The sequence below is a fragment of the Kwoniella shandongensis genome, chromosome 7, assembly GCF_008629635.2.
Source record: "Kwoniella shandongensis chromosome 7, complete sequence".
In the NCBI taxonomy this organism is placed as follows: Eukaryota; Fungi; Basidiomycota; class Tremellomycetes; order Tremellales; family Cryptococcaceae; genus Kwoniella; species Kwoniella shandongensis.
Window position 1 is genome coordinate 874,486 of NC_089293.1, and position 27,824 is coordinate 902,309.

Below are 27,824 nucleotides of genomic sequence, written 5' to 3' on the forward strand. Positions count from 1 at the left end.
ATCTAAGACATACACACATTATAGTACAAGTTTTGAATGTTGTGAGGTGAAGAACCATGAAATTGGAAAACAGGAAAATACCAAGCAGGACCAAACATAAGAATCTAGGTAAACCCTGTAATATAGTACCTACTCCAAGATTGGCGGAGTCGGTTCTTCAGACGGGACAGGCGGCGTACTCGTGCTTGAGATATCGTCCGGAGGAGGGGGTGCAACCTCATGATTATTGGATGCCAACACATCCGGATATTCTTGTTCTTGTTCAGCCTACGATGAAGTCAGCATGCGGGCCTTTTATCGTAGCGATGCCGGGGGCGCAACTCACCATCTGCTGTAACATGGGTGCCAACCATGGATCTTGTAAGAGTTCTTCTGCTGTTGGTCTTTCTTGCGGATCTAGCGAGAGACATTTCTCGATAAATTTGATACCAGCTTCTGACATCTCATGAGCTTCAGGAAGAGGGGGATGTTCGGTCGTCGCTCCAAGATGGAACATGATTGCCCTGAGACGCGGAAACGTAAGAGATCAGCCATGTTCGTACCTCAACACAGGCAGCAGTACCACTTACCATTCGTTGTCGAAATCTAAGAAACTCCATGGCTTTCGACTGTTGGGTCCGATCCACGTCAGCTTCGATCTACTTGATATAGCGACGCGCCGCTACTCACCCTGTAATCATCTGCAAGACTATACATCCCAAACCCCAGATATCACAAGCGCCCAGCTTTCCGGTCCTTTGGTTCTTGATCATCTCAGGAGCCATGTACATCGGTGTACCTTCCAAACCTTCCATCTTGGCATGAGCTCCGCCTCGCGTTCGGACAAGCGTTTTGTTGCCCTTTATGATCTTGGCTGTACCGAAATCGGCAAGCTTGAGGACTGAGTTGGCGCCAATGAGAATATCTAGAGCAGACCGACGTCAGCAAAGGTGCATCCAGCAACTCCTTCATGAAAGGCAAGACACTCACTCTCAGGCTTCAAGTCACGATGCTCGATACGGTTCGTGTGAAGGTATTCGAGACCACGAAGTAGCTGGATGGTGAAAGCGCCGACGACTTCCTCGTCGTCGATCTTGCCGTACTCGAGCATGCCGCCCAGAGAACCACCTTCGCAGTACTACTCGAGACCATCAGCGTTGATCCTCTACGGGGTGCGACACTACTTACCTCCTGGAATAAGCAGACTCGATTTCTGTGCACTTCCAAACCCAAAAATCCTACGATGTTGGGATGACTCAACACGCTCATGACGTCTGATTCTCGCTTGATACTCTCGTACAACGCTGGAGACGACTGTATGTCCACCGTAGGCAGAATCTTGACAGCGAAGATCGTGTTGTCCTGCAACGAGTAACCGAGATAAACAGTTCCGGAAGCACCACCACCGATGTAAGCTCCCTGCTGCCATCGCATAGAAATGTTCGATTTCGATGCGGCAAGAAAAACCAAAGCTCGGTCTTCTGACACTTCCTCGTCCAACACGGTACCGACTGGTGCAGGAGCCGCTTCGTTCCGTCGTGTCTCCAGCTCGTTGATCAATCGTAGTCGCTCTTCCACAGTGAGTCGGATACTTCGATCGATTCGAGGTTGGCCGGAGGGCGAAGGTGTTCGGGGTAGGAATTCGTCGTCTAGATTCTCTTGCAATCGCTGTAATCTTCTCATCGCTTCGATCCTGTCCGCCTCCTTCTTTGCTTCCAAACTACTTCTCGCACCGAGAATATCGAAATGACTGATCAACAGTGAGACACAAACACCGACATATCGTCGAAGTAGACTGAACTCGGATCGATCTAACGCCAAGATGTTGTTTCCCCTTGTCATGGTGAAGGCGTATGTCAGAGCGGCAACAGTCCATCTGAAAGTCTTTCGGTCGGTAGGGTTACACTCTTGACAGATGAAGGATATCCAGGAGATCGCAAGACGCATGAGTAGTCGACTGAATCGGTCCCATGAGGAGTGATCGATGTGCAAGCTGACTCGTGTGCCGTGTTCCGTCGCGAAGGTATACCAGTTCTCCACGAGATCTTGTGATCCTGGCGCGCCTCGGAAAGCATTTCGGACCAGGGGCGCGGACTGCACAATACATTCGGACAAACGATATGACGATTTGGAGATCTTGAGAAGTTGGCTCTGGATCGATGGAAGATGGGCTTGGGCTTCTACTACACATTGCAATTCAAGCACGTCGCCAGAATCGGGATCAATGAGTGATTCAGCGAATAAATGTTTGCACAGCTCCAATCGATTTGTCGGACCATCAGCGATAAGCCGCACTCGATTGTCTCGCAGAGCAAACTCGGTGTAGTTGACATCGAGTGTCATCACCGCTCCTGTCCAGAGGAAGTTCTCCCTAGGCGAGAGGAGCAACAAGTAAGCCGCCAAGTCTCCTTCGTCCTCCTCCCCGTCGATCGCGTCTGCAGCTTGGACATCGGGCGTTAAGTCCCCGTTGTTACCAGTTACGGGTTCGTTTCCGTCAAGCGATGTAGTTCGAGTGCGTCGTGGTCGTGATTTTGCGCCAGGTATCGTCACCGAGAACGCTCGTTGCAGCAGATGCCGCACTTCATCCGGTTGACCCCATAATGAACCATCAGCGACAATGTAAGTGCCTTTAGCTTCGAACTTGTTGGTGTAGACCAAGAAATGACCCGAATCTTGCAATAAGCCGACCAAAATGTCAACCTCCACATTCTCAAGTGAATATTCGGCAGAATTGTCGAATCGTTGCGTTAATCTTCGACAGAATCGTTGCGTCTTTCGATGTCGCATTCTTGCCGAGTCGAGGAGTTTGCTGAACCAAGATACCATCTCTTCCGATTGCATGCCTTTTTGTGACGAGTCGCCCTTTGCATGATGTGCATTCTGCGACGCTGGGACTCGAAGTTGCTGATCGAGATAATTCGATGCTCGAATAAGGAGCTTGTTTGATAAGGCACTGCGAGGACATCAGCATAAGACCAATTGTAGTTAACAGAGGGGTGTACTTACCAGAAGTGCTCTGCCACTACCAAATCACCACCCTCGATAGCCTCTGCCGCTTCGTACAGGAAGGGACCCTCCTCTTCTAGCACTTCCGTCTCCTTGAAGTAGCTTCCTCGTCCTACACCCCTCAGCCGCCAATGGAGCAACTTGAAGAACGCCCGTAACGAATCGAGAAGCACGTCATTGTACTCTGCGGGCAGACAATGCGGGATATTCCACCTTCCATCCGGATCCGATGCCGTGATCTCATCGTACTGTCTTCGAATGAGGACGGCAAGCGAGATGGACAATCGCAAGTTCTCGATGAAATCCGCGACAATCATCGGATTGGGATCTACCAATCGAGCCGCAGCATCAAGTCTGACCTTGACAGCTTCAATGATCAGTCGACCGGGGAACCCGATCAGTCTGACAATCTCGTATTGGAAATCTGGAAGGTTTTGCTGTTCGAAGTAAGGGAGATAGGTGATGACCGTTTCTTTGGCGTTTCGAACAAGGTTGATCATATCGACGAATGATCGTCGTTCGAATGTGCGTTGAAGATTATCTTCCTTCATCACACGATCCAAGAAACTGGAATCGTCTGCGGCATCCCCGCCGGGGTTTTGTGCTTTTGGGTCGAGAGGATGATATCGGTATTTTCCAACAAGAGCTTTTTCTTTGGTCGTGTTCGGCATGGTGATGTCCAAGTCGTCTGAACCGGTCCATTTCTGAAGCAACTTGAGCTGCGTTTGCAATGCGGTGACAATCGTGGACCAGGCGGTGAGCGCGTCTGTACGGGTACGGAAGTCGGCTGAGGCGTAGTTGGGTTTGTCATGACGCATTGCGGCGAGGTTCGGATACAGTCCTTTGACAGCAGCCAATTTTGCCAGCATGAGGTTGACCTGATCCAAGGCACAAGTTTGCGCACCCAATTCGTTATTGGGGTTGCTTGGGTCGGTGATCTGTCCGTCCTCACCAGCAGAGTAAGGTTTGTACTGGAATTGAGCGACTTCTTCGAGAACGGGATCGACCACCCTGGCTCGTCTTTCTTGTACCCTCTTCTTCTCTTCTGCTTCTGTCCGACCCCTCAACCTCGCTCGGATCTGCCACCACAAAGCTTGAGCAAATTCTTCCTTGAATGTCCCTGGCGGCATACTGGAGGAGATTCTCGCTTCTTCTAATTTCAGCACGTCCGACGTTAGAACGCTCTCCAGCATTCCTTGCCAATCGAGTCGTTCTTGTCCCTCGTCGGCGCTGACGTCCGCTCGACCAATTGCAAGTTGGGAACTAGGTCCATCTCCATCCTTCTTTCCTGACGGTCCGTTCCCATCTTTTGACCCTGTGACCATTGCCCATCCTGGACTTCGTAGTATCTCCTCATCATCCTCGTCCTCGTCGTCTGAGCCGAGATCCGTTCCTCGTCGAGAAGAAGGTCCAGCATGTTGGAAATAGCTCGCATCTGGATCCGAATACATTTCCGTTCGGCCTCTCAATAAACCCTGTGAACCATTCAATCCCGCTCCAGTTCGCGTCGTACCGGCATTGCGTAGTGTTCTAGCCAGTGTTTCAGGTCTATACTTGTTTTGCCAAGAATCGTAAGGTGTGTTGTTATCAGATGGTTGGGTTGAAGATGCTGCAACGGTAGGATTGGAGGGAAGTGGTGGACGACTGGACGTTGAGGTCGTTCCAACATAAGTGACTGATCGAGCAAGCTTGGGTTGCGCAGCCGAAGCTGAAGAAACAATGGAGGATAGACGCGAAGTGGGAGAGGTGTTGGTTGCAGGACCAGGGTATGATGCCGATCTTGGATTTTGAGGTGGTCCTACAGTGGATTGAGGATAATCAGTAAATTGAATACAGTCGCGCGCCGTTTAAGACAGACGTACCATCGACGTCCAGTCCAAAATTCGTCTCCTGTCCACCTCCGACACCTATCAAGTCTTCCTCATCTGAACTCGACTCCTCATCTGGAGGGAAGAGACGAACGGATCTTCTGCCGGCTTTTGATGAAGACGCGCCGATGGAATTGGATTGAAGAGGGGTGGGAGGAGTGATGTTCGGGTCGGTCGGTTGAGATGGCGAGGTGATGTTATTCGGCATGATGGAAAAATGATTATGTGAGATGGGCTTAATAGTTGACTATGAATGTGTTGCAATGGGATTGAGATGATCAATATGAGTGAGTGACTGACTGGAGTGATGTGCGAATTGCTCTAAAGTCCCGGTTCAGGGAAAGTTCATGGAAACGTGGTTTGTGTCTCAATCTCATGTCCTCGCGACTCTCCCTCTCTTTGTCTGCCACAATTGATCAAAGGTTGAATTTGCATGTAGTGTCATTCAATTCTACCGACCTATCAAAAGTCCGTTGACCAACCCCAACCGTACTTCTGCAGTCCACTGCGCTCAGGTGGGAGATAGTACAACGGTCCATCCCAAACCACATATCGATGACCCCTCGTACCATTATCTCGGAACATGCTCGGCAGGCGCCACGGCTCAGGAACCTAGGACGTGCACCACCATCAGCAGCTCCCACATGAACCACACAAGCGCCTATACTCACATCATTCTCTCCTATGTGCCAGTACATTTCCTGGTTTGACTCGTACCTCACGGGACCGCCAGGCTTCGGCAGTAGGAATTTGCCGATCTGCAAGAGAACGCGGTGTCAACAAGTCTACATGAAGGACGCAACTTGGCACTCACCTGAAGCTCTGTATCGCTTATGTCACTCTCATGGATCCTGGCGTAGCCTATCCTCCACAACCCTCGGAACGCGATATATTCGCACCACCTCCATCTATCGCCACTGCATTGTCAAACTCTAGGATCAGCACAAGCACAATGCTTCAGCTCAACGCTCGAGGCTCACATCTCGATGTCGTTCATCCGTCCATCTTCCATGAGGATTTGGTATGGCCACGGTCGAAGGTCACCGGTGCGGGTGACAAGATATCCGAGAAAGACCGCCGGCGTGTCCTCAGTCTCCCTTAACAGTCGGGCGATCTCGGTAGTTTGCAGCTCTCGATCCAAGGCATCCTCCTCTACAGGCAAAAGGCGGTCAATCCTCCTTAGCACAGGGCTACAAGCCTGACAACAGGAAACACCACCACCCACCTTGTCCGTTGTGAGACACCATCACGTTCACTTTCTGTCCGTGCACGTCCAGCGTGGCAAAGATAGCAGGTGCGAGTTCGCCATGCGGTGAGGGCAGAAGATGATGTGTCGAGTTGAGGATCGGGAACTTGGAGAGCAATGCGGCTCCCCATGTATGTTTGTTAGGACCAGGTCCAAGGTCGACATACTATGCGGCTGTCAGTATACTTCATTCGATAACCACGCGACAATGCACTGACATAACCGAGCTCTTCGGAGATAACTCGGGTAAGGTCACGGTTGCCATAGACAAAGCGATGTACTGTAAATCATTAGTAATATTCATACCAAGACTAGCATTGATCACTTACAGTCACTCTCCAACAGGCCGATCTACAGGAGAATGTCAGTCAAGTAAACTTCTGCGCAACCACGTCCACTCACCACATCCACTTGCGCGTCACGAATCAACTCCATCATCCTCCTCTGACTATCCCTGCCTTCCTTGTCAACACCAAAATGCACGGTCCAAATACCACCCGTGAATATCTTGTGATCAGGGTAGTAGGGGATCGGGGCAGATGTGGGCAGCTTGCTGTAGCCGATCGTAATGCTGACGACGCTCAGCAAGGCCGACGAAATGAGTGTCCAACGAGCCGTGGACTGGATCCTACGTCGACTTCGAACCGGTATCATTTGTATTGCGATTAGTGGGATACCTCGAGCGGCGTATGCACCAACGGCTACCGCAACCATGCAGAAACCGAGGACTAGGTCGGTCCGTTCTCGGAGTAGCCATCCCATTGGCACGAAAGCATACGCAGCAGTTACTACTGAAACGACATCGAGAACAATCTTGACCAGCAGAGCGTTTCCGAAGGTGGAGCCTGGTGGTAGAGTTGAAGCCGCTCGAATGTATGCTGGGAAGACACTGGTGAGATAGGCTACGAGGACAGTACCGCCAATGAATCCAAGCCAATCGGGGAAGATATAGAGCACTGCTGCAGTCATGCAGCCGACTACACTCCAGATCGGTCTCAGAACGTCATGCTTCGACACCGTACCAGTAGCCGCTGCTGCGATAACCACACCCGCGAAAGGATGTAGAGTTGGACCTTTGACGGGATATCCCGTCCACGTCCAGGATATTATTGTCCCAGAATCGGTGACAAACGTCTGGATGAGATGTATTAGAGCGCCTAGGCCGACTGTGACAAGTCGTTGTTGTGCCAGGGTCGGTCGTCCAGTGATGGCGGTCGAATCCTTCTTCTTAGCCAGGGGGTGGTCCAGTGGCTGAGCTGGATGAAGATCGAGTGGCCGATAATGGTACTCAAGTAGAGCGAAGGCGGCAAATACCAAACCGGTTTTGTTCCATCCCCCTGAAACGCCGTTCACGATAGCCCAAAACGGATTTGTTGAGTTGTTCACGTATTTGAGCAGAAGGGTGATTACGAGACCCAATCCAAGAACTATCTTATCAGCCTGGATACCAAATGGTATAACTCACTCTGTCCTTCCGCAAGCATCTCTTCTGATCCACGCAATCTCGCCCACGTCCCGGACAAAGATTGCCAACCGGTCCAAGTACCTATGGATACGCCCACTAGACGAGCCGCTGGCCAAGGGAAGAAATAACAGCCCATACCGAATACTACCATCATAATCCTGTGTACACGCAAGCCGTGTAATGAAGTGATGAAATTGTATCCGGTTGTTGTGGCCATGACGTATGAAGAAAGGTTGGCTAAGAGGGCCAATTCGGACCCGGCAAGAGCTATCTCATCAGTCAAGACTTGGGCTTCATGACTCACCAAGCTTCCATACCGACCAGTAGAATAGCTGGAATCCCAGACTGGTGAAAATGGTCCAGAAACAAACAGCTAACGGAATGGTTTGAGCGTCAGCTCTTTCGTCTGCATGTCAGTCTTGACCTACCATGATACACATCGCTAATCCACGCCAAAAGTGCTCGCCATTGAGGTGATGTGATATGCGAACCCTCTTTGGTCCAGTCTGATACGTTCTTCGTGACTTTGATGGTGCTCTTTGTCGGCTGAGCAAGAACGAAACTTGGTTGGTAATGCCTATAGTGCATACATAGGACAGGTCGTGATTCTAGACTAAGGTGCTCGGTTTCGATGTGCGATAGACCCACCCGTTTGACGTCGGTCCGGACAGGACGTCACCAGATCGATTAGTATCAACAATGCCTATCTTTGGGGTCTGTTAGATTGCTTCTGCTGATAATATTGTGATCAGGAAGGCGTTACTCACTTGCAGATGACTGAGCTCCGTGAAAGCTAAAGCATCGAATGTTACATCCCAGAAAACCAACGACCACTCCAAAATAGAATAGTACGTGTATGCTGACGATGATATCAGCTTACTATAAACTGGATGTCTGGCTCACATCCGGGTATCCGCATGACAGAATGGCGGTAGTATAGCCATATTAGTGGAGGTATGGTCGCTAGGAATCCGTAGAATGGAAGGCGTCTGCACCGATCTGTCAGTTCGGACATGCATAAGAGAATTTTTATAGTAGAGTGGCGTACCTCTTCTTTCTCGAATCTGGGTCGGAACAGTTTTGAGTAGACAATGCCATCCAAGGGAGCGTGAGCAAGAGGTAGAGGATCATGAAAAGATCGTGTATGTCTGACATGCATGATGGTGTTGGTATCAGCGGTTAGGGATCCTGGTGCTATAGGCATCATACTCCTTCTCACCATGATGATCTCGTGATGTGATGTAGACCCAGCCACCACTGCCACCTCCGATATCAGCTCAACCCAAGGCCCGAACATTCGAAATTGCTTACCAGCAAAAGGTCCTTGCTATACCAACGAATAACTCGATATCTACCAGTGTTGTGCTCCCTACCTCCATCTCGACCGCCTCTTCCAAAGGTGCTGTCACGACTTCGATTCCTTCCTGAACTTTCTCGCCGCCTTTTTGAAACGCTGTACGCGTTCGTAGACCTGTCAGTTTAAGGGTGGAAGAGTGCCCGTTGGTCGTAGCTGCGGAGTCATGGCGATCTGAAGTTTTAGTTGGACGAATTGGGGGATTTCTATGGACTATCCATTGAACGAGTAGAAGGAGGAATCGGGGTGTCGCACATAGTGCTATGAGGATTTGGAATGGTGCACGAGGAAGGGCATGATCTCCAATACTGCATTCGCCAAGACAGAGGTGATATCAACAGCGGTCCTGCATCTTTCAAGGAGCAGCTTACGTTGCTGAAACTGAGGGGAACCATTCGACCGGCCAACCTAACACCGAAACATCAGACTAGTACATCTATGGTCACAACGCCCACTCACGAGCTACCGAATTGATGCACAGCTCCTCCCATAATCCGCCAAGCCAACCGGAAAAGAGAGCGGTGGAGAATGCTAAGCCTGCAATGACAGTATGAGCGATTGGAACCCACCTCGCTGGGAAAGCGAGGAGGGTAGACATTGGAGTAGTAGGATGCTCCTGAATACGCTGGATAGCAGGGATTTGTACAAGAGAATATCTGAATCAACAAAGAGTTGATATCGTTGACGTATCTCGTTTACCCGCTGCTGACGGATGCTTTGTTGTTGAGTGAGTGTATGACCTCCACTTTCCGTTTTTGTGACATGTGCGTTGTGCCTGGCTGTGTGGTACGAATTCGATTTAATTGAACATGCTTAAAACTTGCAAATTGTGGGGCACTCGCTGTCTCCCCGCATTCTCGATACGACAAGGATCGTTGGTAAGAGCATTTAGTGCGTGATGGTACGCCAGAAGGTGGCATACATCTGGCCGCTATTGTATGAAACAGGGCCAAAATCCTTCGCTAATGGCGTTTGATACATCGCTACATATCTACAGTCGCTTGCGAGAGCGGTCCTATGTCCTGAGTCCTGAAAGTCGTTTCCTTTCCCTCACCTAAAGCACAATCCCAAGAGTAATATCGTTCAAATTTCCCCCGATCACCTCCCAGCCGAAGTACCATCCGCGCCGCTCTGCCACCACCCTCCTCCCTGCACTTGTTCCGCCCTTGGCGGTCTCGCAACTTCCCATCTTGGGCCCTTCGGACCCTCTGGCAATGATTCCGCCTCACCTTCTCGCAGCCAGGCGATCCCATACGTCTTCATTGCTGGACCGGTCCGATTCCAAGCGAGCTCTTTAACGGGTCTCGCATAGCCTATCGGTATATAGTCTTCCTGCTTGGTCGTCGAGCTTGGAGATCGCTTTGAGAGAGAAGGTTGAGAGTGTGATGTGCGAAGCTGTCTCTCCATCCATTCTGGTACGGGTGCAGCTGGATGAGGGGAGTATCGATCATACAAGTCATCACCCAAGGGCGAGATATAACCCGGTGGAGTCCTGTGTTGAGCGTGTACTGTTCCCTCTTGATTGCTCGCGGAACTGTGCGAACGGGTCCGAGGAAAGTCAACTGAGGATCGACGTGGGATATGATGACGATTGTGAGTGCTATTGGTCGGTACTGGCTCCACGAAGCTCCGATCGGTCTTCTGCGAATGGGTCTTGTGCACTGGATCATGCATCGCTGATCGACCACGTTCGGGCCCCGAGGGTTGGGGGGTAGAGAGATGTCTTGTTCTCCTCAGTTGGTCCACCACTTTGTGCTGTATGGGTCTCACTTTCGAATTCGGCATCGACGAAGCCGTAGACTCTACAGACGGATGGGCACTTCTCGTTGGAGACAAGGGAGAAGGGAGCTTCGGTGAAGACTCCGGATCAGGGGTATGACATTCTCGGCCTTGCAAGCTGAGTCTTGCAAGTCGACTGTTCAGCTGGGCGGATCGCGTAAGATCGGGCTCATGATGGCCTCTGGGCTTGGGCGACAGGATATGTGGTGTGGCGGTATGTCGGCGCTGGATCGGTGGTCGGGCATGCTTGGATTGTGGAGGCGAGGGAGGACGGAGATGTGTCACTAGTCGATGATATGGTGAAGGTGGATCTGGAGGAAATACCTCTTCGCTGTGCAGCTTCCGGTATGGCGAACCAGGCGACGATGGTCTTGATGGTATCTGACACGGTTCAGGAGGGTGGGCCACCCGAGCTGATCGACCTTTCCTCAATCTGTATTCCGGTTCTGGCGAGGTGAACTTGGGTGAACCTCCTTGTGCTTCCCACTCATGACCTCCGTCAGCAGGTAAATGATTGTCAAAGTATGGCTCTCGGTGCTTAGCAGGATTCGGATGACTGCTGTTTCTTGATCGATGGGAACGACCACTACGACTTTGAATCGCTACTTGAGGTAGAGGAATGATGTCTTGGATCGGGACTCCGACTTGTACCGATCAAAGGAATGCTTGTCGTCGATCCTCGGACTGGGGAAGTACTCTGTTGGAGAGGCAGACCAAGTTGCTCTGGGAGTATACAGTGGGAATGGAACACCACTCCCCGTGACACTGGGTCGTAGACCAGGAGACAAACGTGGGGTGTCCGGGGTCTGGGGAAAGGGGAAGTGAGGGGATGGAGAACCAAGTACGGACGAAGCCCCGCCAAAGTTGGAGCTGCCCGTACCGTGGGAATGGGTACCAGGTGGCAAGCTGCCAGGAGGTGCGGAGGTTCCCCGATCAGGCAGCCAGGATCCGCCGCGTGACAGAGTAGGGATGGCTCCTGCCATGTAAGCATCAGCATCGACTGGCATCGTGAACGTCAGTCCCACAGCGGCCCGAGTGAAAAGCGAGGAGTCACACGAATGTAATGGGATAGCGATGCCTTCGCGACAGTGGCTGATCAAAGAACTGATACAACGAATTGACGTCTGTCGAAACTAGCTTGACTCGACAAAGAGGAAATAGGATATCACGATGCGATAACGAAAAAGTACTCATACAGTGCAGACAACACGGCGGCAAATACCCTTCGCCTTGTGCTACTCAGGCTCCTATAGGATTCTTATCTGCCCATTGACCCCAAGTCTGGATTGCTACATATGGCGCGATAAGACAATCAAAGGATGGGTGGAAGAGGTACAGGTCCCACTGAACGCCACTGTACCACCTCCGGATAGCACTAAGCGAGAGACGATAAGGTCGTTCACGTCATGAAAGGATGGGCAGCGCCACAAGGAGGCAATGCGAAGAAAGGGCAGGAGAGTGACGTTTCACGGAGTGTTGCTGGCGACATCGCGTCAAGGGCTCGTGAGAAGGCTAGACTGGAGGAATCGCCACCGTGCACCTCAGAGAGAGTGTCTGCATTCGACGTGACAAAGCTTATTCGCATACAGACTTCAAAGTATGTTATATTTCTATTCAACGGGGCTACAGGTGAGACTCCGCCAGCCAATTTATGACCCGCTCAAGCCATAGAGTGTGATTGTGCCATCATCCACAGAGATGACCTGATACACATTTCGTAGGAAGGTCAGACCTATAAGAATGTCACTGACTCCCGCTTGGTACAGCCAAATTATCAGTCAATGCAAATCCACGCAATTACAGTGATTTGGAACAGAACTCACGGACAGACCGAATGTTGGCGGTACAATAATTCGCATTGGTGCTACTCTGTGTGACTCTGTGGAAGTGGGATTGAACGGCATCAGGAAGTGTCGCTTTCAGAACGTCTTATACCAGTAGGTTCAGACTTACATTAGATGGTCCCATGGGATGTAGAACGTATGTGTCTCACCGAATGCGAGACCGAACGCTTGGTCTGGCGGAAGATCACTGGGCCCATCGCAAGGAACTACCAGACCCCCCGATGTCGTATCGTTGAAATATGTACCGCCACCCATTGCCGCATAGATAGGAAGCAGCATCTAGAGGGACGTAGATATAAATACAGTTAGGGATCAAGCCGACTACGCATCGCGTCGCGAATGCTCTTAAGTGGAAGAGCTAGACTTACAACCTCTGGAACAACGATACCTGTCGTGCTACATGGCTCACAGTATCAGTGAAAGGACTTTCGTGTCGGTTTCATATGCCAGTCACACCAGGCATGCCCTTAGTGAAAACCTGACTTACCCAGTATCTAGGACAACGTCTAGCGATTCCATTGCGACGTCGCCATCCGCACTTTTCATTGTATTGCCGTTCGTCACGAAGCGATCAAGAATGACAGTATAGTGCACCGAGTCCATTTGCGTTTTGGGCTTGACGACGCGAGTGCTTTGGTCTGCATGTAGGCTGCAGAACAACCGCGGATCAGCGACCGAGCATTGCAAGGGAACGCGAGAGGGAGCTACAGTACTCACCTCGACTCGGCGTCGCTGAGGACGATTTCACCTTTGCTATTTGTCAGCACAAACTCCTATGGAGGGGTACACAAAGTGCGGTACTCACTACTCGTTCCTTCGGCGTTGAGGTAGATCCCAACCTTTGGAGAAGTGATCATTCCAATTCGCCACATTAAGTTGAAGATGGCACCGGCATCTTCGCTTACGAAGTCCTACGAAACCAAAGCGAGCAGTAAGTGCCCGTCCACAGTTGATGTCATTGTTGACCAAAGTTGGGGGACGCTTACCGATATACCGAGTCCTAAGATGCCACTGATTGTTGGCACCAACGGTAGCCGTAACAGTCAGTCTCCTTCATGGCGCATGGGCGGAAGCGTAATAAGGGGTTGGCTTACCTAATGGAGTTTCCCTGGAAACCTTGCGCATCTGACACGAGCAATACTGGGAAGTCGTGCACCGTGTACGAACCGATAGTGACCGTAGTATTCGAATAACACCCCGTCACTGATCCAAGTCCTGTACCACCATTGAACGACAACATTTCAGCGGCTGGACGCAGATGGTCCTTGATTGAAACAAATGCCACAGTTGTCTAGAACAGTGTACTTACCGTAAGTGATACTTTCTTGCTGACATCCCTCTGTCAAAGGAATCCCGCTATCTGTCATACCGGAAGATGCACAGCTTTGACAGCCTGTAGCAGGGATCCACATGTGTGCACTCCTACAGAAAACATAGCCGACCGTCACACATCAGCGATGTACGGCTTCGCTCAAGCGTGATACGGTCCAAGAGCCAACTTACCCTGTATCTAGCTATTATCCATCGGAGCGATAAGTTTATGCATCAACACTCATAGCTTAGGTCATGTAATTGCGTATCACTCACCATGAGACTCAATGTGTTGTTCCCTTCTCCGACAGACACGTCGATCGTATAGAGAAGCGGCTCCTCGCCCCACATCACCGGTGTGAGCTCGATGGTTGGCTGTATAGCAATAGACGAGGTATTTTGAGAGGTGGTCGTATCACCGGAAGAGGTAGTGTTCGTTCCGCCTGAAGACGTAGTGTTCGCCGCACCGGTACTAGTCGGAGTGCCACTGTCGATGGTAGTAGTGGCATTGAAGGCCGCGGATGACGGTGCTGTTAGGAAATCAGAGTTGGCAGTGGTGTAATTCGTTGCGTCTGGGGAAGCTGACGATGTCAAGGCCGCAGCATCACTCTCGCTTTGGTTATCGTTGGATGTCGTCGCGGTAGCAGTGTCAATTTGACTAGCGGTGCCACTCGAGGGAGCAGTCGTGAGCGTATCGGAACTTGCTGAATCCGACAACGAACTGCTTGCCGACGAGATTGAAGACGACGACGGGGTAGCCTCGATGTCTACAATACTCCAAGTCGGACTAGTGATAGCTGCCGCGGAGTTGGTGTTGCTGGTTGAAGAGGGTGAAGCAGTCGCACTGTTATAGTTGACTTGCTTTGGACTGTCAGAGGTGCTGGAGGAGGAGGAAAGGTTGGATGAAGAGGAAGAGGCGTCCTGTCTGCGTCGTAAGGCTCTTGGTTGAGAGGCGGATCTCAGGCCGTAATGACCAGTGATGATTCCACCAGACTCTGTTCCAGGCTTGTTCACGGGTCGCACATCTTGTTTGGTCGATGTTACAGAAATCGCTTGTGCTCCTGTACCTAAAGATAGGGATGCCAGTAGACTAACTAAGGCGACGCATTCTAATGATAGTCGCATAATACCGCCGAGGACTCTGAGCTAGCGAGTCTTGTTCTGACCGTGTTATTTGAACTTCGAACAATTGCTACGTTTTTGGAATCGCCGAGACGAAGAGCTAACTGAATGATTATTGGGGACCAGCCGCAATAAGTTGTTAGTGTTAGTTGGATCTACAAGTGAGTAAAGATCGGATTGAACTAGACTTTGACAGAATATACATCATTGACCAGACAAAAAGGAGGGTGGGTCTCACCAATCCTTCCTTTCAAGCTCTCATCTTGAAGGAGACGGTCTGGACGCCAGATAGATCAAACATGCGGTATGAAACGCTTTTGGAAGAAAGGATGCTATCATATTTTAGGTCCCTTTCGCATGACTCTTGCCTCCTGCCACCACCCTGCTAACGACGTACCAAAGGAGGACTTGTAGCAGGAACGGCTGCGCAGCGACGATGAGCTGACAGACCCCAAGAATCAGTGCTGAAACATCGTTCCAGGTCCACCGTACTTTATCGATTACGGTAAACTGACCTTGACGACCCGGTAGGTTATTTGGACGGGACTGTTGGTCCTCGTGTTCAGAAAAAGATCATGCATATGCTATATCCGTATCACATCGAAACTACCTGAATTTTATTACACTAATACACCTATTCCAACCTCTCAAACACCGATCAAGCCATGATTGCTGGCGCACTGGGTGGTGGCGCAGGGAAGGACTCTTCCCAGAACTTGCTACCGTGGGTGGTAGGCTTGATGTAACCGGCTCGAATGGTCCAGTCACCGAATCTCTCTCCGTCATGTCTCTCGAGCGCCCATCGCTTGATCATCGGCTTCAAGACAGCGAGAATTTCAGGCTCAGTAGCGGATTCGAGGAATGGCTTGTTCAGTCTTGTACCGGTGTGGTTACCACCAAGCATCATCTGTAAGGTACAGTCAGCTAAATAGGACAGAAGGTACGTAGTAGAGTCAACTGACCATGTAGCTTCCAGGAGCCTTTCCAACGAAAGCGACTTCAGCAGCCCAAGGTCGAGCACAACTAAAGGGTCGAATAGGAGGGGTCAGCGAGATCACATCGCTTTGGGAGATCACACTCACCCGTTGGGACATCCAGTCATCCTCATCACGAGGTCGTCGTTTCTGATACCAGCTTCCTCACAGATCTTCTCCACCTTGTCGACCAAAAGCGGCAAGTATCTCTCACTCTCAGCCATTGCCAAACCACAAGTAGGGAAAGCAACACAAGCAGAACTTGATAGTCTCAAACCGGAGTGATCGATGTTGTCCAAACCCCACTTGGCGAGCAATCTCTTGATCTCCTCGAGGTCCTCCTGCTCAACGTTCGAGAGGATGAGATGCTGGTTGGCGGTAAGCCTGAACTGGCCCTTGTGAACCTGAGCAATCTCTCGGAGACCAGACTTGAACTGATGTCTAGAGGAGTCCTCAACACGACCGTTCTCAATGAACATGGTGAAGTGCCATCGACCATCGTGGCCTTGTGCCCAACCATACTTGTCAAGGTTGGTGTCGAAGCTGAATTGTCGAGCAGCAGCCAGGGGCTTGCCGAATCTCTCCTCGACAAGTGACTTAAATTTGGGCAAGCCAAGTCGGTCAACGGTGTACTTGAGTCGCTGTGAGGGAGTCAGTACATGCTAACTTTGATTCACGTGATCACTTACAGCATTCTTTCGGTCCTGTCTGTTTCCGTTATCCCTCTGAACCAACATGATAGCCTCGGCGACCTTGCATCCTTCCTCAGGTGTGACGAAACCGATGACATCACCTAATCGAGGGTAGGTCTTCTTGTTACCATGGGTAACACCCATACCACCACCAACCGAAACGTTGTAACCGATGACCTCGTCATTCTCTACTATGGCAATGAAACCGACATCGTTGGTGAACACATCGACAGAATTGTCGGGAGGAACAGCCACGGCGATCTTGAACTTTCGGGGAAGATAGTAAGGTCCGTAAAGAGGTTCAGACTCGAGAGGCTGAACGGCGTCACCGCCAACCTTCTTTTTGTCGAGCCAGATCTCGTGATATGCGGAGGTGGAGGGAAGGAGGTGCTCGGAAAGAGCTTTGGAGAAGTTGTAAACGCTCTCGTGTGTCTTGGAGTATGCCGGGTTGACGGTGCATTGAACGTTACGGTTGACATCACCACAAGCGGCGATGGTGTCGAGAAGACTCCTGTTGATGGCCTGCATTGCCTTCTTCAAGTGCGCCTTGACGATACCGTGGAATTGGAAGGTTTGTCGAGTGGTGAGTTTGAATGTACCGTTACCGTGCTCGTCGGAAATGTGGTCCATCGCAAGCCACTGCTTGGAATCGCAGACACCACCGGGCATTCGAACTCGGATCATGAAAGAGTAAGCGGGTTCGAGACCTTGGGCCTTGAGCGATTCTCGGATGTCACGGTCGTCCTGCAGGAGGATCAGCAAGAGGTGACGAACAGTGTAATGATATACTCACCTGCATATAAGTACCGTGGAACTTGGTCAACTGCGCATCGCTCGCACCAATCGCTCCGGTAGACTTGTCAGCAAGGCCCTCGAGAATGGTTCCTCGAAGGTAGTCACTGGCGATCTTGATGTGCTCGTTGGCGACAACCTCTTCCTTCTCCTCAGCAACTTCGACGCCGTCGACGCCAAGAGCTCTCCAGAGAGTGGCTTCGAAAGGCTTGTAACCAGTCTGGTAACCATCGGGATCTGAGTCATCACCAAGACCGAGAGGGCATAACTCAGCGCAACCGAGGGCGAGAAGCTTGGGGAAGAAGTCTCGAGCGGGTTTGTTATAGTAACTGGCATCCTCGGGACGAGGCCAGTAGTGCGAGTCACCCATACCGAAAACGGTGATCTTGGTCTCGGCAAGCTTGTCGGAAGGAGAAAGCTTGGCGAGAGCCTTGTGGAATTCTCGACCATTCTGAGGAGCCTCTCCTTGACCAGCGGTGGAGGTGAGAACAAGGACATTCTTCTCCTCGCTCAACGACTCAACGACTGAAGGAGCAATCTCATCGAGCACTCGCAATGAAGCGCCGACACCCCTCATCTTAGCGCGACCAACCAATCGCTTGGCCACCTTCTCCGCGTTACCACCGTCACTGGCATAGAGGACCAATAACCCGGGACCGTCAAGAGAGTTCAACAACGCATCGTAAGCCTTCTTGGCCTTCTCCTTTCGAGCAGCTACGAGGTCGGTACCTGCAGAAGAAGTGACAGAAGGGTCGATGGCGGGAGTAGCAAGGGTGAGCTGGGAGAGATGAGATTGTCGGTCAAGGAACTCGGACAGAGCGGCTTTGATGTAAGACGAGTCGAGAGTGAAACGCTTGTCATCGGCAGATGACGGGTTCCATCGGAACAACGGCCACCATCCGCCCGACACAGCTCGCTTGGTCTCCCGAAGACGCTCGAGGGGACCAGCCTTCTCTTGAGCAGATACAACCTCGCCGTCCTCCTTCTCGCCCCAAGGGAGGTAAGCGAGAACAAGACCGGGACCAGAGTACTTCTCGGCTTCACGCATGGCGTTGATAACACCAGCGTAGTCGGCGTAGACAGCGACGGAAGCAACGTAAACGTCGCCCATGTTAAGAGCGTAAAGAGCGAGATCCTTCTTGCGGTCTTTGGAAGGCTGTGCAGGTGCGTTGGGAGAGAAGGGCGAAGCGGCGGTCTCGTAGACAAGAAGGTTGATATCGAGACCAGATGCTAAAGCGTGGTGGAGACCAGAGGACGCAAGGTCTGCAGCCCAGGAGTTGGAGATAACGATCCAGAGAGCACGCTTGGCCCAGTGACCTTTCGATCCAAGCTCCAAGATCTCCTGTTCGTCGCCCTTGCTAGCGCCGATGGCAGCCGCAACCTTTTTTCCAGCAGCCTCAGCTCCTTGTTCGTCTCGAACAAGTAACCAAGCTGACAAGGCCTCGTGGACCTCCTTCTTCGTTCCAGAAGCCTTGAGCACCTTCTTGGCAAGCTCGACAAGACGTGCTCGCTCCTTACGGATGGCAACGGCCTTACCGAAAGCATACAAAGGTGAGGTGCTCTCATTGGCAGCGAGATGTGCGGGATCGTTGAGGATCTCTAAAGGGGATGGCGAAGTTGTGAGAAGATCGGTATAGGTCGACTCGGGGGAGGGGATGGCAATGGAGGTGGTCGGGATGTTGTGTGTTGCGGCGCTACCAATTCGTGTGATCGGAGAGCTCGCAGACGAAGCAGCCGAGATATCGGACGGGGACGCGGTTGCTCCAACCAATACCGATCGGATGGTGACATCGCTTCCTTCGAGAGCGTCAACGACCGACGCCCAAGCAGCACCGTATTTGCCGTTGCCGCCCTCGACCACGATAACCTCGTCGACACCAGTAAGTGAAGATCGAAGTTTCTCCTTGGGTGCAGGAATTGCCAAGACCACGTCGATGACATTTTCAGCTTCAATGGCTTGTGGGAGGAAGTTGACGACAAGACGGGATGACTCTGCCTTGTGGTGAACGAAGGGTCGTTGAGCGCGTCTGGTCAGCTTGAGCAAAGAAAGACTTGTCAACTCGTATGTAGCGAGAAGCTCATCCTCGGGTTCGACCTTGGCATCGTCGGCATCGGGGTTCGCATTGGGATTGGGGGAACCCAACGATTCGCTCAACCATGACTCAACATTGTCCACCTCCTGTACTGACCCTTCCAATCCTGATGCGATGAAGTGGTAGACGACAGCGTCGTTGTCCTGAGCCAATCGAAGTGCAAGAAGAGCCTGGTCATAAGCCTCCTGAGCCGATCGACTGATTAGGGAGACAGCCTTGCTGGATCGAGGAGTGGCGATCTCCTCCGCATCGAGGACGTGGATGACCGTACGGCGAAGAGACGCCGAAGGGAGAGATGGAAGGAAGTCAGGGTTGGTGAAGAGGACAGTGGTCCCGTTTTGAGGTAGGGGGAGGTAAGGGTTGAGCTTGGTAGAGTTGGAAGGAGCGGCGAGAATTGGGTGATGGAACAAAGTGGAGGGGAGGTTGGAAATGGCTTGGAGAGGGGACGACATCTGCGCAGGGTTAGCGGTGAGTTGTAGCGCAACAAGAACGAGATAGCTCACCTTTGAACGGGCGATCTGGGTCAAAGACGAAGAGAAGAGTGTTATACAAGGTATTTGGTCGCGATGAAACGACTTGTTGGACAAAGAAAAAGAACAGAAAGATGTGTTGTGAGATGATCGATGTCTGTATGGTCAAACTGAAAACGGCCTCTACTAGCTATCTTCCTAAAAACACCTGTTGCGTGATTGAGATCTCTGGAATTATCATGACTCACCACGTGGCATGTTCGGAATTCACTCTCCCCCATCACCCAATCACCGTACTCGCCAATCACCACCCACAATCACGCAACGGGACTCAATCCGAATATCACCAGTCAACTCACGGATGCATTCAATTAAATTCGGACCGACTTGTACCGCTGCGAGGTTTGGCATGGCAGCCTTTATATGTCGGTTCTGAGATCTTGCCACCGCATGCAAGCTTTGATGGCGATAGGTCATCAAGAAGCCTGTCAAGCCCGTCGATCGACTTTGGTGGCGGATGTCACCGCTGGCGATAATGCGGGTCAACTTCCACTGCTGCCATGGAGCGCATGTTCACTAGTGGCAGACTGAAGCAGCTGTAGTTTTCCTCACGCTGATATCAACAGCTTGATGGGCGTGCCGAAATGCACTGCTGCACATCGATGACAGCTGAACTACATAATGTGACTTTCAAGTATACAAGGTACAGTCCTCGCTGGTGGTATAGCTACTCGCAAAGCGATCACAATAGCACCTTGAATGGTGACAGCAGGATCGTACAACAGAGGAGGGCCGTGCTTCGACAGCTGATGAGCAGTGATCCTAACGCAGCGCTATTAATCTGGAAAGCGATTGATCGTGCATGAATTCTCTCGTTACTCTATAAACACTGCACCGCTTACATACATATATGACTGAGCAGTTAAAGGGGAGGGAATGAAAAAGGTCGAGTGACGCGCGCGTGTGAGAAAAGTGTGGTGGCGGAAACGGAGAAAGTGATAGTGACGACGGTGTGAGAGCTCAACGACGGGGAGAATAGGCGAACGACCCGACCCACCCACCCACGAGCGGCGTAGTCCCCAAAGACCGTTCATAATTGGGAACAATAAAGCCTTATTGGCCAGGTCACCAAAGCATTCGCATTCAGGGGTGTGTGACCTCGCCATACATCCTGTTCATCATCAAGCATCCATTCATCATACAGTCGCATAATCAATCACTACCATCCTGTTCCGATCAACCATCTACATAGTCGATATCAACAAGCGCAGCAGCTCTGACGAAAATCGCATAGGCCGGACGGGCACATTCAACCGCCGTTCTCTCCTTGCTCTTGGCGACATCAGGTTCGAGAGACATCAGCATCGACTTGGTTCAGTCAAGCATAGCATAGGTGAGCTCTATTTCTGCTTGTTATTTATAAGGGCAGTGAGAGCGGGCGAAGCGATAGCGAAGGCGAAGGCGAAGGATACGGAGCGAGCTGGTTCATCGTCGGAAGAGGAAGCTGCTGGATACCCTCTGCAACCTTGATCGCTGGTTCATCACAGACCATCAATACGGTCTGTATGGTACATTACAAATTCATCGAAAGGAGATAAGAGATCAAAGTAAACGCGTAGGCACATTCGCGCGAAGGAACATGACCTGTTAAGAGGGAGAGAATCACTACCGCACCTCATAATCCAATCTTTGTTTTCATCTCCTTCTTTCCTCTCCACGCCGTCAACCTCTCTTGACTCTCTTATCTGGTGGTCGAGACTCTTCATCGTTATCTGCACGCTCTGCATGCATGCTCGGCTACCGCAGAGCGGAGGGGTTTTCTTGGCGATCGCATATCCTAGACCACTGGCTGACTTGTGCCCTCCCCACCTTGAATTGATCTCGCCTTAGCTTCTTACCACCTTCGCCATGGAACCCTCGGTGACTTCGCATCCTTCTGAGGCCTCCACGTCTTTCGCCCCGCCGATTGCCCAGCAACATCTGCCTTCGTCCATGCTCGTTTCATCTGAGAGTTCTGGAGAGCCGCTGAATGGGTCAACCAATGGGTTAACCAATGGGAATGGAACGGTGTCAGATGTGGCCAGCGTGGTGAGTGTCACATTTTCGACAATCACCCTTCCCTGGCTTATAGCATGCAGTCATCCAAACCGCTTTCGTCTGGTCCGAAGATCACTTTGCATGCGCCTCCACAAACGGCTCAACCTTCACATACGCCATCAGACGATCTGACTCCAGATCCAGAATCGGACGAGGATGCCGAAGGTAGCGATATTGACATGGAACAAACGCCACGGAACGGATCACATGTGAGTCCTGCTACACTGTACACGTTGGTATAGCTGACGGCACAAGTAGACGGTCACCGCTCCTGCTCCTGCAGACGACTCGGAGGGCGAAGATGAGGTGTCCGAAGCAGACGCAGACGAGGAGGAGGGGTTCGAGTACGATGACGATGGAGAAGACGAAGATGACGGAATGGACGAAAGTGATGATGACGAAGACTATGATGACCCCAATTTCGGATCGAAGAAGAAAGCGCCCAAGAAGCCGAAGATAAAGGTGGAGAAGGAACGTCGGGAAAGTGGGCAAGGCATGAAGAAGAAGAAACGTACGTGGATTTCCAGGGTTACGTCGCTGACCGTCATAGCTGCTGGCCATTTCCCAGCTCGTCGTGTGGAATCAGTGTCTTCCGATGAGGACTACGGGTCGAAGTCACACAAGAAAAAGTTCTTCTCGAAGGGTAATGGAACGACAGGCCGAGCGACTCCCGATACTCCATACTCTGAGTCCGATGGAGCTTGGCGCCGAGGCGCAGCTAAGAAAGTGGTGACGTATAATGAGGCCGATGTGGATTATGGGCTCGAGAGCGAGGAAGAAGAAGCAGCTGCGTACTATGCTACTGGGGATGGTGGAGAAGGTGAGCCACTAGTCTCAAACGGCGGAGCTGACTGTTCAGGCGAAGCTGCAGATGAGATCGACCAGGTCTTATATCACTCTCGAGACGAAGCACACAAGGACGATCCTAAGGACATTCCCCAGGAGAATTTGGTAAGTCCTTTCTCATGTACTTAACAGTTGATGCTCATCCTCCGCAGCGCTTCCACATTAAATGGAAGAACTACTCTCATATTCACAACACCGACGAAACATATGCCTTCCTCAAAACCTACAAAGGCTTCAAAAAGGTGGATAATTATATCACCAAGATTTGGACCCTGGATCAGCAGTATCATCACCCTGCACCGGATGCGCCGTGGAAGCCGACGTCCGAGGATTTAGAGCAGTACGAGATAGATAAAGAGAGGATACGAGATTTACAAGAAAGCTACAAGGTTATAGAGAGGGTGCTAGATGAGAAGGAAGAGCGAAGAGAAGAGGGCAGAGTGACCTTATTTTTCTGCAAATGGACAAGTGAGTGCTCGCTACTGTGACCATAGCTAACAGATAGATCTCCAATACTCTGACTGTACATGGGAGAGCTACGAGGAGATGAAAGAGTGTCAAGGTTCCCAAGCCGCCATCGAAGACTTCCACGCTCGTTCGGCTCGGTCCACCGTTCCTGGACAATCAATCAACTATGGTATCAACAACCGACCGACGTACCAGAAAATCAACGAGGATCCGGACTACCTCAAATGCGGTGGTGCCCTCAAGCCGTTCCAGCTTACAGGGCTCAATTGGCTTGCATACCTCTGGACGAAGGGAGAAAACGGTATCCTGGCAGACGAAGTGAGTGGCTTCATAGACCAACCGACAGTCTATGCTGACGCCCCAAACAGATGGGCCTGGGTAAGACCGTTCAATCGGTCTCCTTCCTTTCCTACCTCTTCCACGCGCAACGGCAATATGGTCCATTCCTCGTTGTAGTGCCGCTGTCGACTATCTCCGCATGGCAAATGCAGTTCCGAGTATGGGCACCGGACCTCAATGTTATCTGCTACATGGGCTCTGCTAGGTCTCGAGAGGTCATCAGACAGTTCGAGTTTGGACCGCTGAAGAACCTCAAATTCAATGTTTTGTTAACGACATACGAGTTCATTCTGAAAGATAGGCAAGACCTGCAGCAAATAAAATGGCAGTCACTGGCCGTTGACGAGGTGAGCACCACTGAGGTTCCGTAAGCCGGCGCTGATCCATGGTTCCAGGCACATCGACTGAAGAATCACGAGTCTCAATTGTATGAAGCTTTGAAGAGCTTCTGGACCGCTTCGAGGTTGCTTATCACTGGAACACCCCTACAGAACAATGTCAAGGGTAGGTCATTTGTCAGCGTGACGCGCTGACGGATTACCAGAACTTCTTGCTCTCATGCACTTCCTTATGCCGGAGAAATGTGAGTTATGGTGATTCGTAATACCGTGATCCCAGCTGACCCTTCACAGTCCAACTCGCAAACGACTTTGATCTGAACGACGCCGACCAGGAGGTCAAGATCAAAGAGCTGCACGAGAAGCTCGGAACACTCATGCTGAGAAGACTGAAGAAGGACGTCATCAAAGAACTTCCATCCAAGACGGAAAAGATTCTTCGTGTGGAAATGTCGGCCATGCAAACGCACTACTATAAAAGTCAGTCTTACCACTGCGAACGGAGTTGTTAGCTGACACGATTCCAGACATCCTTACCAAGAACTTTGCTGTTCTAAGCAAGGGTGGGACGCAACAGGTCAGCTTGATGAACGTCGCAATGGAGCTGAAGAAAGCATCGTAAGTTTGGTTCCAAATGACTGCCACGCAAAGTGCTCACAAGACCCTCAGCAATCACCCGTACTTGTTCGACGGAGCTGAAGATCGAAACAAACCCCTTCACGAGGTTCTACGTGGTCTGGTGATGAACTCTGGAAAGATGGTTCTTCTCGACAAATTGCTTGCTAGGCTGAAAGCGGACGGCCACCGAGTCCTCATCTTCTCACAAATGGTCAGACTCCTGGACATCATGTCAGATTACATGAGCGCAAGGGGTTATGTCTTCCAGAGATTAGATGGTGAGTTTCTATCTGCGGAGCAGCTTTGCAGACGCTAAATGAATCCTGCAGGTACTGTACCCTCCGACGTTCGAAAGAAATCAATCGAACATTTCAACGCGCCAGGATCGCCCGACTTTGCTTTCTTGCTATCCACTCGTGCTGGTGGTTTGGGTATCAACCTCGAGACTGCAGACACTGTGATCATCTTTGACGTGAGTTGAGTGCGCAAGTATACATTCGTGCGAGACTGACGCTGGTCGCAGTCCGACTACAACCCTCAAAATGATCTGCAAGCTATGGCTCGAGCCCATCGTATTGGTCAACAGCGACATGTCAGCATCTACCGGTAAGTAAGATGCCTTCTCATGAGATCGTCACTGATCCGATGATCAGATTCGTGACCAAGGGGACGATTGAAGAGGATATTCTGGAGAGAGCGAAGAGAAAGATGATCCTGGAGTATGCCAGTGAGTGAACAGAGAACAGAATCTCAAAACAGTACTGATAGACCACTAGTCATCAACCAAATGGATACTACCGGTGCGCATATCAATGGCACAGCTACACCAAAGGAAAAGAATGGCGATTTCTCCCGTGAAGAGCTCTCAGCGATCCTCAAGTTCGGTGCCCAGAACATGTACAAGACCGACGACTCTGCACAGAACAAGAAGCTGGACGAAATGGATCTCGACGATATCCTCACCAAGGCCGATGCCTTCGACACGGAATCTGCAGCTCAACCTGGTGGTACTTCTCTTGGTGGAGAAGGTTTCCTTTCCCAATTCGCTGCCATTCAGGACGTCAAAGCCGACGCCGACGATCTCAGCTGGGACGACATCATTCCTGCGGATGAGCGAACCAAGGCGGAAGAAGAGGAGAAGCTTGCTGCGCAGGCGGAGATGGTCGCCACTGGACCAAGAAAACGAGCTGCTGCTCGACCGCCCGGGACATACGAGGGCATGGACTATGACGACGCTGATGGAAGCAGCAAGCCCGGATCCCCATCGGAGAAGAAGGGTAAGGCACCTGCCGCTCCTAGGAAGACCAACGCTCAACGAGCTCTTGAGCTGAAGGGTGAGTGACCTTGATAATAAGCTGAGCTGACTGTCAGAACGTGACTTGCGTGTCTTGATACGAGGAATTCAAAAGTGGGGTGACATTCGAACACGCTATGAACCGATCGTCAAAGAGGCCAAACTCGAGAGCAAGAACCGGGTTGTCATCATCCAAACCTGCGAGGATATCATTACTCAGGCCGAGGAAGCTGTCGCGGCGCACAAGGCTCATATCCGGGATCTGCAAGAACGAGGTGAACCGATCAGCTCCTCATTGCGACAAAAAGCCATTCTTTTCACCTACAAGACAGTACCTGCCATCAACGCGGAGACCGTTGTGGCGAGATACTATGAGCTCAAGGCTCTGGTAGAACACTTCAAACGAATTGAGGATATTGAGAGCTACAGGATACCTCACGACAGTCTGAAGCCAACGATGAACTGGACGGTGGAGTGGGCAGCCAAGGATGACGCGCATCTTCTGCTCGGTATATGGAGGCATGGGTTCGGCAGCTGGGAGGCAATCGCTCAGGTAAGTGAACTGTACACGCCAGTATGCTAGTTGCTGAGTACTGTACAACAGGATCCAAGCCTTGAATTGACGAACAAGATCTTCTTGGAAGACCCAAAGTCAACCAAAGATCCCAATGCGCCTAAACCTGGTATCCCTGGTCCAATCCACCTTGTTCGTCGTGGTGACTACCTATGTGAGTAGCCTGAAGATCGTCTTCTTTCCAAGCTGACATGTCCCAGGTGGTATAATCCGAGAGTACGAGGAGAATCGACGAATATTGGTAGAGCAGCAAGCTGTCATCGCCAGTATGCCTGCCAAGGAAGGCTTCGGTTTCGAACATCCACCCCTCCCTGCGATCGTCGCTGGTCCATCATCAAAGGCCAGTCCGTCTGTCACCAGCAATGGCAAGGACAGTAAAGGCAAGCGAAGAAAGACTCCAGAATATACAGATTCGGAGAATGATTCAAGCTAGTGGGTGCCCTTCCATGGGACAGTGGGGATTGTGCTGACGAAATTGCAGCGAATCGATGGATGAGGACGCAGTGAAGGAGCTATTGCGTCCTGCCAAGAAGCATTTGGTGAGCTCTACTGCCGCCCGGAGATCATAACAAGAACTGACGTCCATATAGAAAAAGCTCAAGTCTGGGACGGACAACCTCAGCCGGGAGGAGAAAATCACAGCTCTCAAAGAGTGCTTGGCTGGGATCGGAGCACGTATCGATGAAATCGTCGCGGAGAAGCAGGCAGCGGGACAAGATCCTGCTAAATGGAGGAAACATTGTTGGGTGTAAGTGTTATGAGACGCGAACGGTCATGTGCCAAACAGAAACTGATGCCGGTCACAGATTTGCATCTTTCTTCTGGCCTAGACAAGGGGTCAATTACTCCAAACTCATGGAGATTCACGGCAAGATGGTGGTGAGTCTAAGAGGTTCATAACCATATCGTGTGGAGAGACCTGATTGTTATATTGTGATATAGAACGAAACATCACCTGCGCCGACAAAAGCTAAACCGAAAGCGAAACGAAAGTCCGAAGCGGACACGGAAAGACCTAAAAAGAAGGCCAAGCCCGAAGCTAAAGCGGAAGTTAAGTCGGAAGTGAAAGCGGAGGGAAACTGAGAGGAAGAGGAAGAAGCTTGTGTGAGGGCTTCGAGGGTTCAACAATAGCAATTCATCATTTCAATGTCTTTGCATTTGAGCATAACATGTTTGGTTTCATGTATTGGTAGCAGACGCGGTTGGTGGCAGCATAGAATGTGGCAGTCTGGGTTCGACCAGCGAGATGTCCACG

The 27,824-nt window shown here is 51.2% G+C and overlaps 7 protein-coding genes across 7 annotated transcripts; 2 read left to right on the top strand and 5 right to left on the bottom strand.

The window, feature by feature from the left end:
* Window positions 1-129: 129 nt before the first annotated feature.
* On the bottom strand, window positions 130-5,061 carry CI109_104200 (uncharacterized protein; the record flags this gene model as incomplete). The annotated part of the gene is made up of 8 exons (XM_032004057.1): window positions 130-267; window positions 326-503; window positions 570-608; window positions 670-904; window positions 970-1,117; window positions 1,168-2,932; window positions 2,986-4,783; window positions 4,848-5,061. 8 exons carry the CDS (start codon window positions 5,059-5,061, stop codon window positions 130-132), a joined length of 4,515 nt encoding a protein of 1,504 aa, XP_031861659.1.
* A 254-nt stretch (window positions 5,062-5,315) lies between these two features.
* CI109_104201 (uncharacterized protein) lies at window positions 5,316-9,516 on the bottom strand (the record flags this gene model as incomplete). The annotated part of the gene is made up of 19 exons (XM_065967431.1): window positions 5,316-5,465; window positions 5,525-5,611; window positions 5,668-5,770; window positions 5,834-6,005; window positions 6,079-6,265; window positions 6,318-6,379; window positions 6,429-6,450; window positions 6,502-7,436; window positions 7,565-7,801; window positions 7,869-7,937; window positions 7,993-8,141; window positions 8,213-8,271; window positions 8,332-8,423; window positions 8,468-8,553; window positions 8,613-8,712; window positions 8,784-8,821; window positions 8,876-9,226; window positions 9,290-9,326; window positions 9,378-9,516. 19 exons carry the CDS (start codon window positions 9,514-9,516, stop codon window positions 5,316-5,318), a joined length of 3,075 nt encoding a protein of 1,024 aa, XP_065823503.1.
* A 500-nt stretch (window positions 9,517-10,016) lies between these two features.
* On the bottom strand, window positions 10,017-11,704 carry CI109_104202 (uncharacterized protein; the record flags this gene model as incomplete). Its single annotated transcript, XM_032004055.1, has 2 exons — window positions 10,017-11,253; window positions 11,304-11,704. The coding sequence occupies 2 exons, from the start codon at window positions 11,702-11,704 to the stop codon at window positions 10,017-10,019; spliced, it is 1,638 nt and encodes a 545-aa protein (XP_031861657.1).
* A 642-nt stretch (window positions 11,705-12,346) lies between these two features.
* On the bottom strand, window positions 12,347-14,977 carry CI109_104203 (uncharacterized protein; the record flags this gene model as incomplete). The annotated part of the gene is made up of 12 exons (XM_065967432.1): window positions 12,347-12,429; window positions 12,521-12,576; window positions 12,651-12,820; window positions 12,910-12,937; window positions 13,029-13,190; window positions 13,259-13,289; window positions 13,347-13,452; window positions 13,528-13,552; window positions 13,636-13,756; window positions 13,851-13,963; window positions 14,045-14,055; window positions 14,129-14,977. The coding sequence occupies 12 exons, from the start codon at window positions 14,975-14,977 to the stop codon at window positions 12,347-12,349; spliced, it is 1,755 nt and encodes a 584-aa protein (XP_065823504.1).
* A 655-nt stretch (window positions 14,978-15,632) lies between these two features.
* Window positions 15,633-20,276, bottom strand: CI109_104204 (sulfite reductase (NADPH) hemoprotein, beta-component; the record flags this gene model as incomplete). Its single annotated transcript, XM_032004053.2, has 6 exons — window positions 15,633-15,881; window positions 15,937-15,997; window positions 16,057-16,589; window positions 16,638-17,384; window positions 17,434-20,043; window positions 20,244-20,276. 6 exons carry the CDS (start codon window positions 20,274-20,276, stop codon window positions 15,633-15,635), a joined length of 4,233 nt encoding a protein of 1,410 aa, XP_031861655.2.
* A 1,627-nt stretch (window positions 20,277-21,903) lies between these two features.
* CI109_104205 (uncharacterized protein) lies at window positions 21,904-24,278 on the top strand (the record flags this gene model as incomplete). The annotated part of the gene is made up of 8 exons (XM_065967433.1): window positions 21,904-22,083; window positions 22,134-22,301; window positions 22,351-22,603; window positions 22,661-23,043; window positions 23,091-23,378; window positions 23,440-23,724; window positions 23,775-24,092; window positions 24,141-24,278. 8 exons carry the CDS (start codon window positions 21,904-21,906, stop codon window positions 24,276-24,278), a joined length of 2,013 nt encoding a protein of 670 aa, XP_065823505.1.
* Window positions 24,279-24,303: 25 nt separating this feature from the next.
* On the top strand, window positions 24,304-27,652 carry CI109_104206 (uncharacterized protein; the record flags this gene model as incomplete). The annotated part of the gene is made up of 15 exons (XM_065967434.1): window positions 24,304-24,328; window positions 24,378-24,563; window positions 24,611-24,701; window positions 24,753-24,979; window positions 25,031-25,173; window positions 25,225-25,307; window positions 25,355-25,428; window positions 25,478-26,035; window positions 26,151-26,548; window positions 26,600-26,723; window positions 26,770-27,001; window positions 27,051-27,108; window positions 27,160-27,317; window positions 27,376-27,448; window positions 27,512-27,652. 15 exons carry the CDS (start codon window positions 24,304-24,306, stop codon window positions 27,650-27,652), a joined length of 2,571 nt encoding a protein of 856 aa, XP_065823506.1.
* Between the last annotated feature and the right edge of the window lie 172 nt (window positions 27,653-27,824).